The sequence below is a fragment of the Eucyclogobius newberryi genome, unplaced genomic scaffold (genome assembly GCF_026437365.1).
Source record: "Eucyclogobius newberryi isolate DKJ021-1_F unplaced genomic scaffold, fEucNew1.0.hap1 SCAF_1, whole genome shotgun sequence".
NCBI lineage: Eukaryota > Metazoa > Chordata > Actinopteri > Gobiiformes > Gobiidae > Eucyclogobius > Eucyclogobius newberryi.
The window spans coordinates 35229823-35243597 of NW_027315723.1; the positions used below are offsets into that span (position 1 = coordinate 35229823).

The window sequence follows — 13775 nt, forward strand, 5'->3', positions numbered from 1 at the left end:
GATTGGCCAGTGGTCGCATGCTGCAGTTTAACCAATGAAAAGTCAGAGAACACAACAGCCTAAATAAAGCGTTAGTAAAAATACTAATAAATCCTCACTATAACTATTATAGACTATAACGTTTTGTGTATTATTGATGGGATTTTGTAGGGTAAACGTGTGTTCAGTTGTTAATCACACTCAGTCCAGTCGTGTAGTGTGGACCTCAGACTCTCTATAATCACACTCAGTCCAGTCGTGTAGTGTGGACCTCAGACTCTATAATCACACTCAGTCCAGTCGTGTAGTGTGAACCTCAGACTCTATAATCACACTCAGTCCAGTCGTGTAGTGTGGACCTCAGACTCTATAATCACACTCAGTCCAGTCGTGTAGTGTGGACCTCAGACTCTCTATAATCACACTCAGTCCAGTCGTGTAGTGTGGACCTCAGACTCTATAAACACACTCAGTCCGGTCGTGTAGTGTGGACCTCAGACTCTATAATCACACTCAGTCCAGTCGTGTAGTGTGGACCTCAGACTCTATAATCACACTCAGTCCAGTCGTGTAGTGTGGACCTCAGACTCAATAATCACACTCAGTCCAGTCGTGTAGTGTGGACCTCAGACTCTATAATCACACTCAGTCCAGTCGTGTAGTGTGGACCTCAGACTCTCTAAAACACACTCAGTCCAGTCGTGTAGTGTGGACCTCAGACTCTATAATCACACTCAGTCCAGTCGTGTAGTGTGGACCTCAGACTCTATAATCACACTCAGTCCAGTCGTGTAGTGTGGACCTCAGACTCTATAATCACACTCAGTCCAGTCGTGTAGTGTGAACCTCAGACTCTCTATAATCACACTCAGTCCAGTCGTGTAGTGTGGACCTCAGACTCTATAATCACACTCAGTCCAGTCGTGTAGTGTGGACCTCAGACTCTCTATAATCACACTCAGTCCAGTCGTGTAGTGTGGACCTCAGACTCTATAAACACACTCAGTCCAGTCGTGTAGTGTGGACCTCAGACTCTCTATAATCACACTCAGTCCAGTCGTGTAGTGTGGACCTCAGACTCTCTATAATCACACTCAGTCCAGTCGTGTAGTGTGAACCTCAGACTCTATAATCACACTCAGTCCAGTCGTGTAGTGTGAACCTCAGACTCTATAATCATACTCAGTCCAGTCGTGTAGTGTGAACCTCAGACTCTATAATCACACTCAGTCCAGTCGTGTAGTGTGGATCTCAGACTCTATAATCACACTCAGTCCAGTCGTGTAGTGTGAACCTCAGACTCTCTATAATCACACTCAGTCCAGTCGTGTAGTGTGGACCTCAGACTCTATAATCATACTCAGTCCAGTCGTGTAGTGTGGACCTCAGACTCTATAATCATACTCAGTCCAGTCGTGTAGTGTGGACCTCAGACTCTATAATCACACTCAGTCCAGTCGTGTAGTGTGGACCTCAGACTCTATAATCACACTCCGTCCAGTCGTGTAGTGTGGACCTCAGACTCTCTATAATCACACTCAGTCCAGTCGTGTAGTGTGGACCTCAGACTCTATAATCATACTCAGTCCAGTCGTGTAGTGTGGACCTCAGACTCTATAATCACACTCAGTCCAGTCGTGTAGTGTGGACCTCAGACTCTATAATCACACTCAGTCCGGTCGTGTAGTGTGGACCTCAGACTCTATAATCACACTCAGTCCAGTCGTGTAGTGTGGACCTCAGACTCTATAATCACACTCAGTCCAGTCGTGTAGTGTGGACCTCAGACTCTATAATCACACTCAGTCCAGTCGTGTAGTGTGGACCTCAGACTCTATAATCACACTCAGTCCAGTCGTGTAGTGTGGACCTCAGACTCTATAATCACACTCAGTCCAGTCGTGTAGTGTGGACCTCAGACTCTATAATCACACTCAGTCCAGTCGTGTAGTGTGGACCTCAGACTCTATAATCACACTCAGTCCAGTCGTGTAGTGTGGACCTCAGACTCTCTATAATCACACTCAGTCCAGTCGTGTAGTGTGAACCTCAGACTCTATAATCACACTCAGTCCAGTCGTGTAGTGTGGACCTCAGACTCTATAATCACACTCAGTCCAGTCGTGTAGTGTGGACCTCAGACTCTATAATCACACTCAGTCCAGTCGTGTAGTGTGGATCTCAGACTCTATAATCACACTCAGTCCAGTCGTGTAGTGTGGACCTCAGACTCTATAATCACACTCAGTCCAGTCGTGTAGTGTGGACCTCAGACTCTATAATCACACTCAGTCCAGTCGTGTAGTGTGGATCTCAGACTCTATAATCACACTCAGTCCAGTCGTGTAGTGTGGACCTCAGACTCTATAATCACACTCAGTCCAGTCGTGTAGTGTGGATCTCAGACTCTATAATCACACTCAGTCCAGTCGTGTAGTGTGGACCTCAGACTCTATAATCACACTCAGTCCAGTCGTGTAGTGTGGACCTCAGACTCTATAATCACACTCAGTCCAGTCGTGTAGTGTGGATCTCAGACTCTATAATCACACTCAGTCCAGTCGTGTAGTGTGGACCTCAGACTCTATAATCACACTCAGTCCAGTCGTGTAGTGTGGACCTCAGACTCTATAATCACACTCAGTCCGGTCGTGTAGTGTGGACCTCAGACTCTATAATCACACTCAGTCCAGTCGTGTAGTGTGGACCTCAGACTCTATAATCACACTCAGTCCAGTCGTGTAGTGTGGACCTCAGACTCTATAATCATACTCAGTCCAGTCGTGTAGTGTGGACCTCAGACTCTATAATCACACTCAGTCCAGTCGTGTAGTGTGGACCTCAGACTCTATAATCACACTCAGTCCACTCGTGTAGTGTGGACCTCAGACTCTATAATCACACTCAGTCCAGTCGTGTAGTGTGGACCTCAGACTCTATAATCATACTCAGTCCAGTCGTGTAGTGTGGACCTCAGACTCTATAATCACACTCAGTCCAGTCGTGTAGTGTGGACCTCAGACTCTATAAACACACTCAGTCCGGTCGTGTAGTGTGGACCTCAGACTCTATAATCATACTCAGTCCAGTCGTGTAGTGTGGACCTCAGACTCTATAATCATACTCAGTCCAGTCGTGTAGTGTGGATCTCAGACTCTATAATCATACTCAGTCCAGTCGTGTAGTGTGGACCTCAGACTCTATAATCACACTCAGTCCAGTCGTGTAGTGTGGACCTCAGACTCTATAATCACACTCAGTCCAGTCGTGTAGTGTGGACCTCAGACTCTATAATCACACTCAGTCCAGTCGTGTAGTGTGGACCTCAGACTCTATAATCACACTCAGTCCAGTCGTGTAGTGTGGACCTCAGACTCTATAATCACACTCAGTCCAGTCGTGTAGTGTGGACCTCAGACTCTATAATCATACTCAGTCCAGTCGTGTAGTGTGGACCTCAGACTCTATAATCATACTCAGTCCAGTCGTGTAGTGTGGACCTCAGACTCTCTATAATCACACTCAGTCCAGTCGTGTAGTGTGGACCTCAGACTCTCTATAATCACACTCAGTCCAGTCGTGTAGTGTGGACCTCAGACTCTATAATCACACTCAGTCCGGTCGTGTAGTGTGGACCTCAGACTCTATAATCACACTCAGTCCAGTCGTGTAGTGTGGACCTCAGACTCTATAATCACACTCAGTCCAGTCGTGTAGTGTGGACCTCAGACTCTATAATCACACTCAGTCCAGTCGTGTAGTGTGAACCTCAGACTCTATAATCATACTCAGTCCAGTCGTGTAGTGTGGACCTCAGACTCTATAATCACACTCAGTCCAGTCGTGTAGTGTGGACCTCAGACTCTATAATCACACTCAGTCCAGTCGTGTAGTGTGGACCTCAGACTCTATAATCACACTCAGTCCAGTCGTGTAGTGTGGATCTCAGACTCTATAATCATACTCAGTCCAGTCGTGTAGTGTGGACCTCAGACTCTATAATCACACTCAGTCCAGTCGTGTAGTGTGGATCTCAGACTCTATAATCACACTCAGTCCAGTCGTGTAGTGTGGACCTCAGACTCTCTATAATCACACTCAGTCCAGTCGTGTAGTGTGGACCTCACACTCTATAATCACACTCAGTCCAGTCGTGTAGTGTGGACCTCACACTCTATAATCACACTCAGTCCAGTCGTGTAGTGTGGACCTCAGACTCTCTATAATCACACTCCGTCCAGTCGTGTAGTGTGGACCTCACACTCTATAATCACACTCCGTCCAGTCGTGTAGTGTGGACCTCAGACTCTATAATCACACTCCGTCCAGTCGTGTAGTGTGGACCTCAGTTTAATTAATTGAAACATATACTGTATTTTTATTTTATATTTGTATTTACTTACTTACATTTCAAGGGCTTTATTGACAAACTAACTGATTTGGCACAAATTAATCTTTGTACACCTCTGTTGCTAAAGGCATTCTGTATTGATGCCGATGGATGTTGTTAACTTAATAAACTCTTCACACAAAGGAGGCTCAACATCACTGATGATTGACATGGCCATCCTTTACATACTGTAACTGTTCTGTTCCTTGCCAGTTATCTTCCTACATTTATTTCCAATTCTATTCACCAGATGACAGAATATTTCTATATAATATCAAAGTACTTTAAAGTTGTGTCTCTACAGTTCCGTCCACATTTCCGGTCCCCACTTCAGCCCCAGGTTTGTCTGTTCTCTGCCAAAATGAGCCCTTGTTTTCCCTCTGTCTGCACACATTTGACTGAGTTGACTATAGCCTTCCTTGTGTCTTTGCTTTTCTCTGCTTTGCCCTCCCCGTCCTGTCGCTGCAGAGGTTGTGTCGGAACAGCGGAGTGTGTCAGCGCGAGTTAGCCGTGCAAACGAGTACACAGCACAAAATTATGTAATACACACGAACCTGGGTGAGCGGGCGGTGAGCAGACACAGAAGCATAGAACGCCCAAGCCCAAGGTTAGATGAGAACATGCCACGCCGCCATGCACCTTAACCCCACACTGCACACACACACACACACTGCACACACACACACACACACACTTTCCACTGCAGCGACAATGGAAGCAGCCGAATGCACCACAACACTTAACAAATGCGTTGGGTGTAAAATAATACCCCAAAACAAGCCAAAGCAATGAGTGAACACAAATAATAGAGAGAGAAGAGAGTACCTTGTTCTGCCTTCAGGTGTGCCAGGCCTTGAGACAGAGAAATCAAGAGAGAAAGGGACAGAGAACATGGTTGAGAATAAAAACACACCAATACTCAGCTTGTATTGTCATTTTTCATGGTTTTACACAACGGCAAACCATGGTAAAACACTTCAGAAAAAGCTTTCCAAATGCATTTGAAAGCTTCCATGCTTAACAGTAAAAAGGTCAATAACTAATAAAGAAGGACATGGTGGGGAAGTAAATGGTCAGTTAATATTACACTTTTACACAGCTAAATCCTACATACAATGCTATTAAACTACTGCAGAAATTACAATAATATTTTCATTTTTAATATGACTTTGACTATGACTGTGCTGAATTTGCAGTATGTAACTATAATTATGAGGCGTGTTGTTATCTCTTTTAAGACAATACTTTATAATCCTAACAGAGCTCGGGATTTAATGTAGAAAAATAATATTGTCAGCAAAATTACAAAAAGCAACCCAATAAGCTGTTGGATGCCAGTGGTGGAAAGTAACAAAGTACAAACATAAATATATTTAAATATATAAAATGTTTAGGCATCTGTACATTTTACAGCAGACGTTTTTAATATTTTTCTTTACTACATTTGAGAGCAATAATCTGAACTTTCTACTGAACTGAAAAGTGGAACGTACTTTTCATATGAGTTGGGAGATTATAATAGCACATTTTCTCATAATATTCTGCGCAAAACGTTTGTACTGGCTTTGAAAAAATAAAGATATATGAATAAAAGTAACTAGACGAAGAAATTGATTCAAATTGCTACATTTGATCACAGCAAGATTCTCAAAATCAGCTAATTTCATGCTTCAATACTTTTTTTACATTTAACTTCAGTCGATTTTTTGTGTGCTACTTATACTTTTACTGAACCAACAAAACTGAGTACTTCCTCCACCACTGGTACATACATTTATCACACTTGAATTAGAATACTTCTGAAATATTACGGCATTTTAAAACCACCTTTGGCTAAACATTAGGCTAATGACGAGTGATGGCACAATCTTGATCTCTACACATAGATATAGACTATATGCTGGAGCATTTATAAAAGTATCAAGTTGTATAAAAGTTTTGTGGTATAAGTAGCAGTAGGACTCACCTGGTCTCCTCTGGACGACTGTGAAGACGTAAGAAGAAAGAGAGGACAGAGCAAAGAAGAGAAAGATTAGCATTAACAACACGCTATGACATTTGCATGGTCTAACATGCAAAGCAAACACACCTTTGAAGAACTATTGTTTCATGTAAGGAACAGAAAAGGTGCCCCTTGACATGCCTGTTCAAAAAAACATCTACAGCGCTGTACTGTAAATCCCTGTGGAGAGAAACACATAGAATCACAAATCTGTCCCGTTCTCTTGGGAATGCAGATCGACAAGGCACCTTCATCAACCAACACTTTAATAATAACCAGAATATTTGATGCTTTTAATATTCTGCACCCGACATCACACAGAAATCCTCACACACATTAAATCCACGTAAATCTACTGTGCACAGATTTACGGTGACGTGAGGCTTGTGGATGCCCGGACGCTTCGACAGACCCAAAACGTAATAATCCTCCACCCTGATTTTTTTCAGTTTAATTCCGATCTGTGAATGTGTGAAAGTGTGAAGATCGCATACACTTTTTTGGTGTTACTTCTTAATTGTGCAGAGTGACTTTGCTGTTTGTTTTACCAGAGGAATGCTCATGGCAGGACGTCATGACACGACAGTATAAATAAAATTAAAAGTTGTGTGGATCCTTGCGGCAAACTTCTTCACCAGGATCTCACCCACAGTTTGTCACCTTTTGGGTATCAAACATGTCACTTGAGCTTAGACTGCATGAGAGAGCAATGGTCCCATTCAGTCGCTTTAGATTTTTGTTTTGTGACCTGCTGTTTCCAAGTATAAAACACTTATTTTTTTATTGAGAGCGAGATCTTTACCTTTATAACAGTAATATAGGTAATTTGAATGCAATAGTATCAGCTACAATCTAACTATTAATGTTTTACATACACTTCTACAAACAATTCCAACATTTTAATAACCGTGAAATTGAATGTGAGACTTTTTGGTGCAATAACAATTTACATATTTAATCATCAACTCCAGTTTCTGTTCTACTGGAAACAGAATTTACTTTGTGTGTGAAGAAAAGCCTGCTTTCCCTGGGCTGTCAAGGAGAATTCACAAAACACATCATTTCAACACAATTCATCTTTTTTCCATTCAGTCTTGAAACTACAAGGCTGTGGGTGGATTTAGTTAAGTACATCAGTCTTAATACAATTTTACTTCTTTGAGAGATTTCATGCATCATAATTTTCTTTTAGTCGTACTTTAGTAATATATTTACAGTCTATATACTCGGTTTTGGTTATAAACTGTGTGTGAGTTAATCTGTAACAGATGTTGAAAATATTTGAACATTTGTGTTTCTTGCTCTGCTCCATTAATTCAGTTTTGCGTTCCATATCCTTTGAAAATACCTGATTTTGTGCATTGTTTTATGTTGCGTCCTTCTAATTACATTACCAACTTTTCCCCACAAAAGTACTCTTATTCTTACATTCTACTTCTACATGAGTATCATTCATTTGAAACAACTGTACTCTTACTTGAGTAACATTTTTAACCAAGCTCTGAAACTATGTCACGTAAAATAATTTGTCTAAAGAAATCAAATTAATTCATTTAACTTTTTAAAGTGTAACTAACCCCCTGTGATGTTTCGGGGAGGTGAGGGGGGGTGAGAGGAGCAGGTGAGGAGGCGGGATCTAGCCCGGTGACTGACAGCTGCTGCCGACAGAAGGAAACATGTCGCGGACTTACTCTAATCTGGATAGTGGCCACAGTTCATATATATATATATATATATATATATATATATATATATATATATATATATATATAAAAGTGCTGGCTCTTGTCTAACTCTTTATATCAGATCTGATTGTGAGTCAGTGCCATGGCTTGATCTGTGCCCTGAGCTCTGCGCGGCCTTGCCCTTTTCCCACCACTAATGATCTAACTACAACGCCCAAACCCACCCTCCTCTGACTGTGGACATTCTTTTCTTTTTTTCTTCATCCTTTCGGGAGTCCAAAATGGCCGCTTCCCACATGTCGACATTGCCAAGGACAGAGGAGCCGGGGGAGGGGCTCATGACAGACAGTGGTTTGTCTTTGGATTGGCCATCAATGACGTATGACCTCTTTTATTCTGTCTTAAACCTGGTAACCCTGTGATTTAGACTTTTAAAACAATGCATGGGATTTTTGCATTAGTTTAGCCGTTCATATTGGAGTTTTCTCACTAATGTTAATGCTCCTGGACATGTTGAAAATATGAACTCTGAAATCAAAATCTTATTGCAACAAGTTTGACTTTACAGGGTAAACATGGTTTTGATTATCTATCTATTTTTTATTTTTATTTTCTATCATCAAAATTGTACTTAAGCTTCACAAAAATTACAATTTGTGGTAAAGCCTCTCCATCAAAATCCACTTCAATTTGCCTCTATTCTGACTTTTAGAATAATTGTGTCTACATGTTTTATACTTCAAAGGGTCTAACATATTTTATTCTATATTTGCCTAAAGGTTTTGCTCTTGCATCTGTGGCTACATGCATGCTTACAGTCTGTCCTCCACGTCGAGATAAACCCGCTTTCTCTTGCTGCCGCGTCCAGAACAAGCCACTGTGCTGGAGTGGACATGTGGTCGTAACGTAATCCCCTGCTCTATTTTACCAGCACTCAAATCCAAACATAATTTCCAGCTTGGGCACTAGACACAAATGCCCTCTCTGCACCGAATCAGGCAAGTCCCTCCCTGTTGTGTTTTTTCCCTCCTGTGACCTACTTTTTACAGTGAGATGATTGTAACTGTCATTTTTTTTATGTCTGTTTATTAATCCCCAAAGCTAAGCCCGGAGGCACCATTTCAGCGCTTGCTTAACAGTTTGCTCGCCTTCAATTACGAGCCATCCGTCTTTCCGTATTTGCTTCTGAAGAATTGCTCGCTGCCAAGTGATGTAGGGAAGAGGGTGATTGCTCTACATATTCATTAAAGAATCCACATTGGCTTTTAATAACCTTGAACTTATGTGTACAGCCGAAGCACTCCGAGGTATTCAAGAGATCTCATAATGTCGCCCCTTTTTAATTGAATTGAATGAGGGCCAGCATCCAGTATTGATATTTGTACAGCTAATGACACTGACGAAATGGAGTACATATTAAAATAGGGATTTTGTGAAGTTATTGGCAGAGGAGGGTAATAGCCTGTTGCATTTAGTGCATTTACATGGGTACATTATTTAGTCTCTCTTTTGTGTTTGTATTGTAGCTTGTGAAGTACTTTGTGAATTTGGTCTGTGAAAATTGCAATATAAATACAAGTTTTTAGACTCCTTCTTAAGTAATACATTTCATCTGTTCTTGAGTAAAAGTTTTGGTGACTCTTTTCTTTTTTTTTCTTTTTTGTGTTCCGTTCTTTGAAAATACCAGATTTTGTGCGTTGTTTAATACTTTGACCTTCCAATTACATCAGCTTAAAATGATAAAGCAGATACTTTTACAATCACGGTTGGCCCACTTCTTTAAACTGCCTTTATGAAGTACTTTTTGGCTACTCTTGTTATCATATTGACTGAGCGAAGGCCATAGCTTTTCTCAGATTTGCCGCGCGAGCATGTTGGACCACGGTGGCGAGCGGTGGTTCATGTCAGCAGTTCGCAACCTCGACACAGTTTGCCACTCTGATACATCCCGATCCACCTGGGAATAGAAGCTGAACATGTGTTTTATAGCCAACTGTTTATAGTGCTAAGCTGTTGGACCGAGCTGTGATGTTTATGGTGAAAAAGGCGGTGTGGGGAGCCGCGGGAGATCAGAAAATGAACAGGAAAGTTGCACCGTTGGCAGCGAGTTACAGAAAATTGGATGTGCAGCATGTGGGCCGTAAGACAGAATGTAGGAACTATTTTGCGAGCTACTTCTGCTCAAACAGGTGCAGCAACATTACCAGTAAAAGCGACAAATTCTGTGACGTTTTGATTAAAGGTTTGAATGTAACGTTTGGAGGGCATGGTCCACCATGTTGTTTATTTGCCTGGAATGTTTCACAGTACGGCCTTAAATACATCCATCTCATGTAAGCAAGTGACTTCACCAGATCAAGTTACAGGTCAGATCTGTGAAGAGGCGCTCGTAGCAAGGATGAATTATTTAGATATCTATTTTTTTTTGGCAATGAAAAAGGTTGAATAAATGCAATATAGATATGTTTAATTCCATACACTGACTATCCACCCTTTTATAAAAGTAAAATATAAATAAATAGGCAAATAAAACACGTAAGTCGTCATATCATTACTTATTTGACCTGAGGTTAAATCTTGACAAATGACTACGACATAACTTTTGAAATTTAACTTAAGTTTTCACACAAAAGATATTGAGCACGAAAAACTGTTGTTCCATCGATCATTTATTGAAGTCAATATACTGTATAATTAAAAGGCCCAGCCATACTGCAGAACATTCCAGGCAAAGCAACAGCTAAAGTCAATGGAGACAAGCAGGTGATGGACCCTCCAACAGAAACGTTATGTAGTGCACCTTTAACTGGGCATGGAGACATTTTAGATGCAATGGCCAGGAGTTCAAAATCTTATTTTTACTTGCAGTTTTAAATGGTTTTAACATTCATAACATAATCCTACACACTCTTCGACAAATACTTACTTGACTTTAAAAACAAACCCAAATAGCATAAGCTTACGGCTGGGGGTTATTTTGTCTTGTACAGTTTAAGTTCATGGCAGTTTAAATTTTATGAAACCATTTCCTTAGACAGTTAAGCCCACGCTTCTTAATGGTCTACTGTAATATGCAAACTGTTGAGCCTTTCTTTTTATTCCCTTCCAAAACATTGCTAGCACACTTTCTAGCCCCCACCATGCTCCTTCTGCATTTTGCTTCTAGGCCACTGGGCTAGCAGACTACCTTTAGGAATATAGCTGGCAAAACACTTCTGAGGCCCAGTCCACTCAGCCAGTCAGCCATCTGCCTGTTTTAACGAGCAGCTCCCGGGCCTTGTTGCACTGCGCAGAACTTGTGTCTCTACGCGCACTTGTTTTAATATGTGCACGTGAGCTTTGGCCAGCGCAGGCGGATAATGTTACAGAAGCATAAATATTCACAGCTCGGACAGACGGCCTCCCCATAGGCATAGTGGCAAAAGCAAGATACTGGGTTTGATTGCAAAGATGTGTTGGACCTTTCGATGGCTAAATGGGCTCTCTACGGCAATGTTTTCAACCATTTCTGAGTGGCGGAACAGTTTTTTGTTGTTGTTTTTGTTGTTGAAAAGATGCCACTACATACCATCCACTAAAACATTATGACAGAGATGATTAAAAGAAGAGGTGTAATGCAGACGTCGCGTGTCTGGCTCTTGGGGTTTGAGAATTGTTGTCATTTTTGTGCCATTCTGGTTCGCTCAGGACACTCCAAAATTAAAATGTATTAAAATCATGTCAATATTTTTGCTCAAATCCCTCAAGGCCAACTAGTTGAAAATCTGGGATCTATAGGTATCTCTATAGGTATCTGGGATCTATTTTTCCCCCCTTCAATATAAATGGGTCGAATACGGAAAACTGTCACTTCATCAAGTGGTAATGGGTTTAAATTAAGGTACCTTAGTAAAATATTTATGCATTTTATATAAGCATTCATAACTTATTTATCTATCCATCTATATTCAGTTACAAGTGTTTTTGATCGCTCCAAAGAACCTGCATTCTTACTGTGAGCGGGTTCTCCTATAGATAAAACTTCTGTTTAATGCCATACTCTAAGGCCAAACCGTACAGAAAGTTACTTAGTGCACATTAAAACATGCATTGTCCTTCTGGAAATAGTCAAAGAAAAAGCTTTCCAACACTTTCAAACATAATAGGCACCATATCTTTTGCTATTGTGAACCAAAAGACGTCTGAAATTGACTTTGGTATTTTCGCAGACATTTTACAGGCAAATTAGCCATCTCTGTTCTCATTATCTTTCTAATTATGGTTCTCTGTCTCTGTCTCTGTGGCATAATCAACAATCAGCCACATCAGTTAATGGGGTAGGCAGAAAGGAGCAGTGTTCCTATCAACAGGGGAGCTAACATGGCTTGCCTCCTCCCGTTTGCAGGATTTTATGGGCTGGAATAATAGTCGGTAGGGAATAGGTGCGTGGTAAGATGGATGTCTGTGTGGGAGAGAGTGGTAGACAAAAAGGGGTTGGCTCGCGGTGGTTCTGGGGCAATCGCTGACCTCACGGGATGCATAAAGGTTGCGTCACACCATTCTTTTCCTCAAGGCTAAATGGTCAGAAAAGGCAGTGCGTCTAAATGCATTTTTGTATCGCTAAAAAAAATATTTTCTTGGTTTGCTGACATTACAAGTAAATATTGTTTCAGGGCCATTCCCAAGAGAAAAAAAAAAAATTGAATGTTGAGGGAGTTGGTTGTTTAAATTTAAAACATTTTGGTCAATTCTTATACTGTTTATGCTTATTAAATTAGATAACATTATCAGATAACATAGTATCAATCTTTTTACTTAAATAAGTGGTTCACTTCCAGCTTTTCATCCCTTTTATTGACTTTTTGGAAGGAGAAGGAATGATGAGTAAATAGTATTAAGCTACAGGGGAAAGTCCAGTCAGTGCGCCTGGCTGCTCCGCTACCAGCGCATCACATGTTGTCCTGAATCAAGCCACTTCTAATTGTAGATAGCTGCCAGGCCAGTCTATCCTTTCTTTTTTGGGATTGTTGATTTCACTTTTCTTCCAGTCATAAATAATTGTATTAAAACCATGCAGTATCATAGTATTCAATGAGCATTCCTCTGGTGTGTCTGTGTGTGAGTGGGTGAGAGGAGGTATTGGGGCAAAGAGCCAAAATGGAGTCATCCTTCAGCCATGTCAGTCCGATTATCCAAAACTAGGTCAATGGTGGAGGAAATACGACATAGGCCTGTCCACACTCAAATTTTCAGTACATTTCATACCCATATACCAGAAGGAGAGAAAGATTAAGAAGCAAATTCTATTGTAATTGTCTAAATATAAACTCCAAGATGTCTCGTGTCGAAGATATAGCGCTCAAAACAACATTGGAGCGAGATATTCTTAGTACAAACAGGGATCTTAAAAATACAAGCTGTTTTTTGAAGAGCAGGGGGTTGGCCTTGATTAGACGCAAGGCTACAAACATCGAGGGCACTTCACTGAACAATAAAAACTTGCAAAACTTCCAGTAAAGCCATGTTTGCTGTTTTGTTCGAAAACGTACTCTTGCAGCACGCTTCTGTCACCTCACGCCCTGAGAGTCTGAAGTAATTGCTGAAAAATGTCCCTGTAAACTCTCTAATTTGCGCTAAGATTGTCAAAGTGCTGAATCTCATTACGCTTGTCCCCAAAAACTGAGATGACCTTGAATCGAAAGCAGAGGGAGATAGAGATAGAGTTGTTTCTCATCCAAAA

The 13775-nt window shown here is 41.2% G+C and overlaps 1 protein-coding gene across 12 annotated transcripts in view; it reads right to left on the reverse strand.

Moving 5' to 3' along the window:
* nrxn3b (neurexin 3b) overlaps positions 1 to 13775 on the reverse strand; it is a 449304-nt gene that overhangs the window by 426829 nt on the left and 8700 nt on the right. For all 12 annotated transcript variants that reach the window (XM_072444649.1, XM_072444613.1, XM_072444640.1 and 9 more), the window contains exons 3-4: positions 6336 to 6353; positions 5195 to 5221 (exon numbers count right to left, since the gene is read on the reverse strand). In XM_072444649.1, coding sequence (XP_072300750.1) covers positions 5195 to 5221; positions 6336 to 6353 — 45 coding nt within the window. The remainder of the gene's footprint in view (positions 1 to 5194; positions 5222 to 6335; positions 6354 to 13775) is intronic.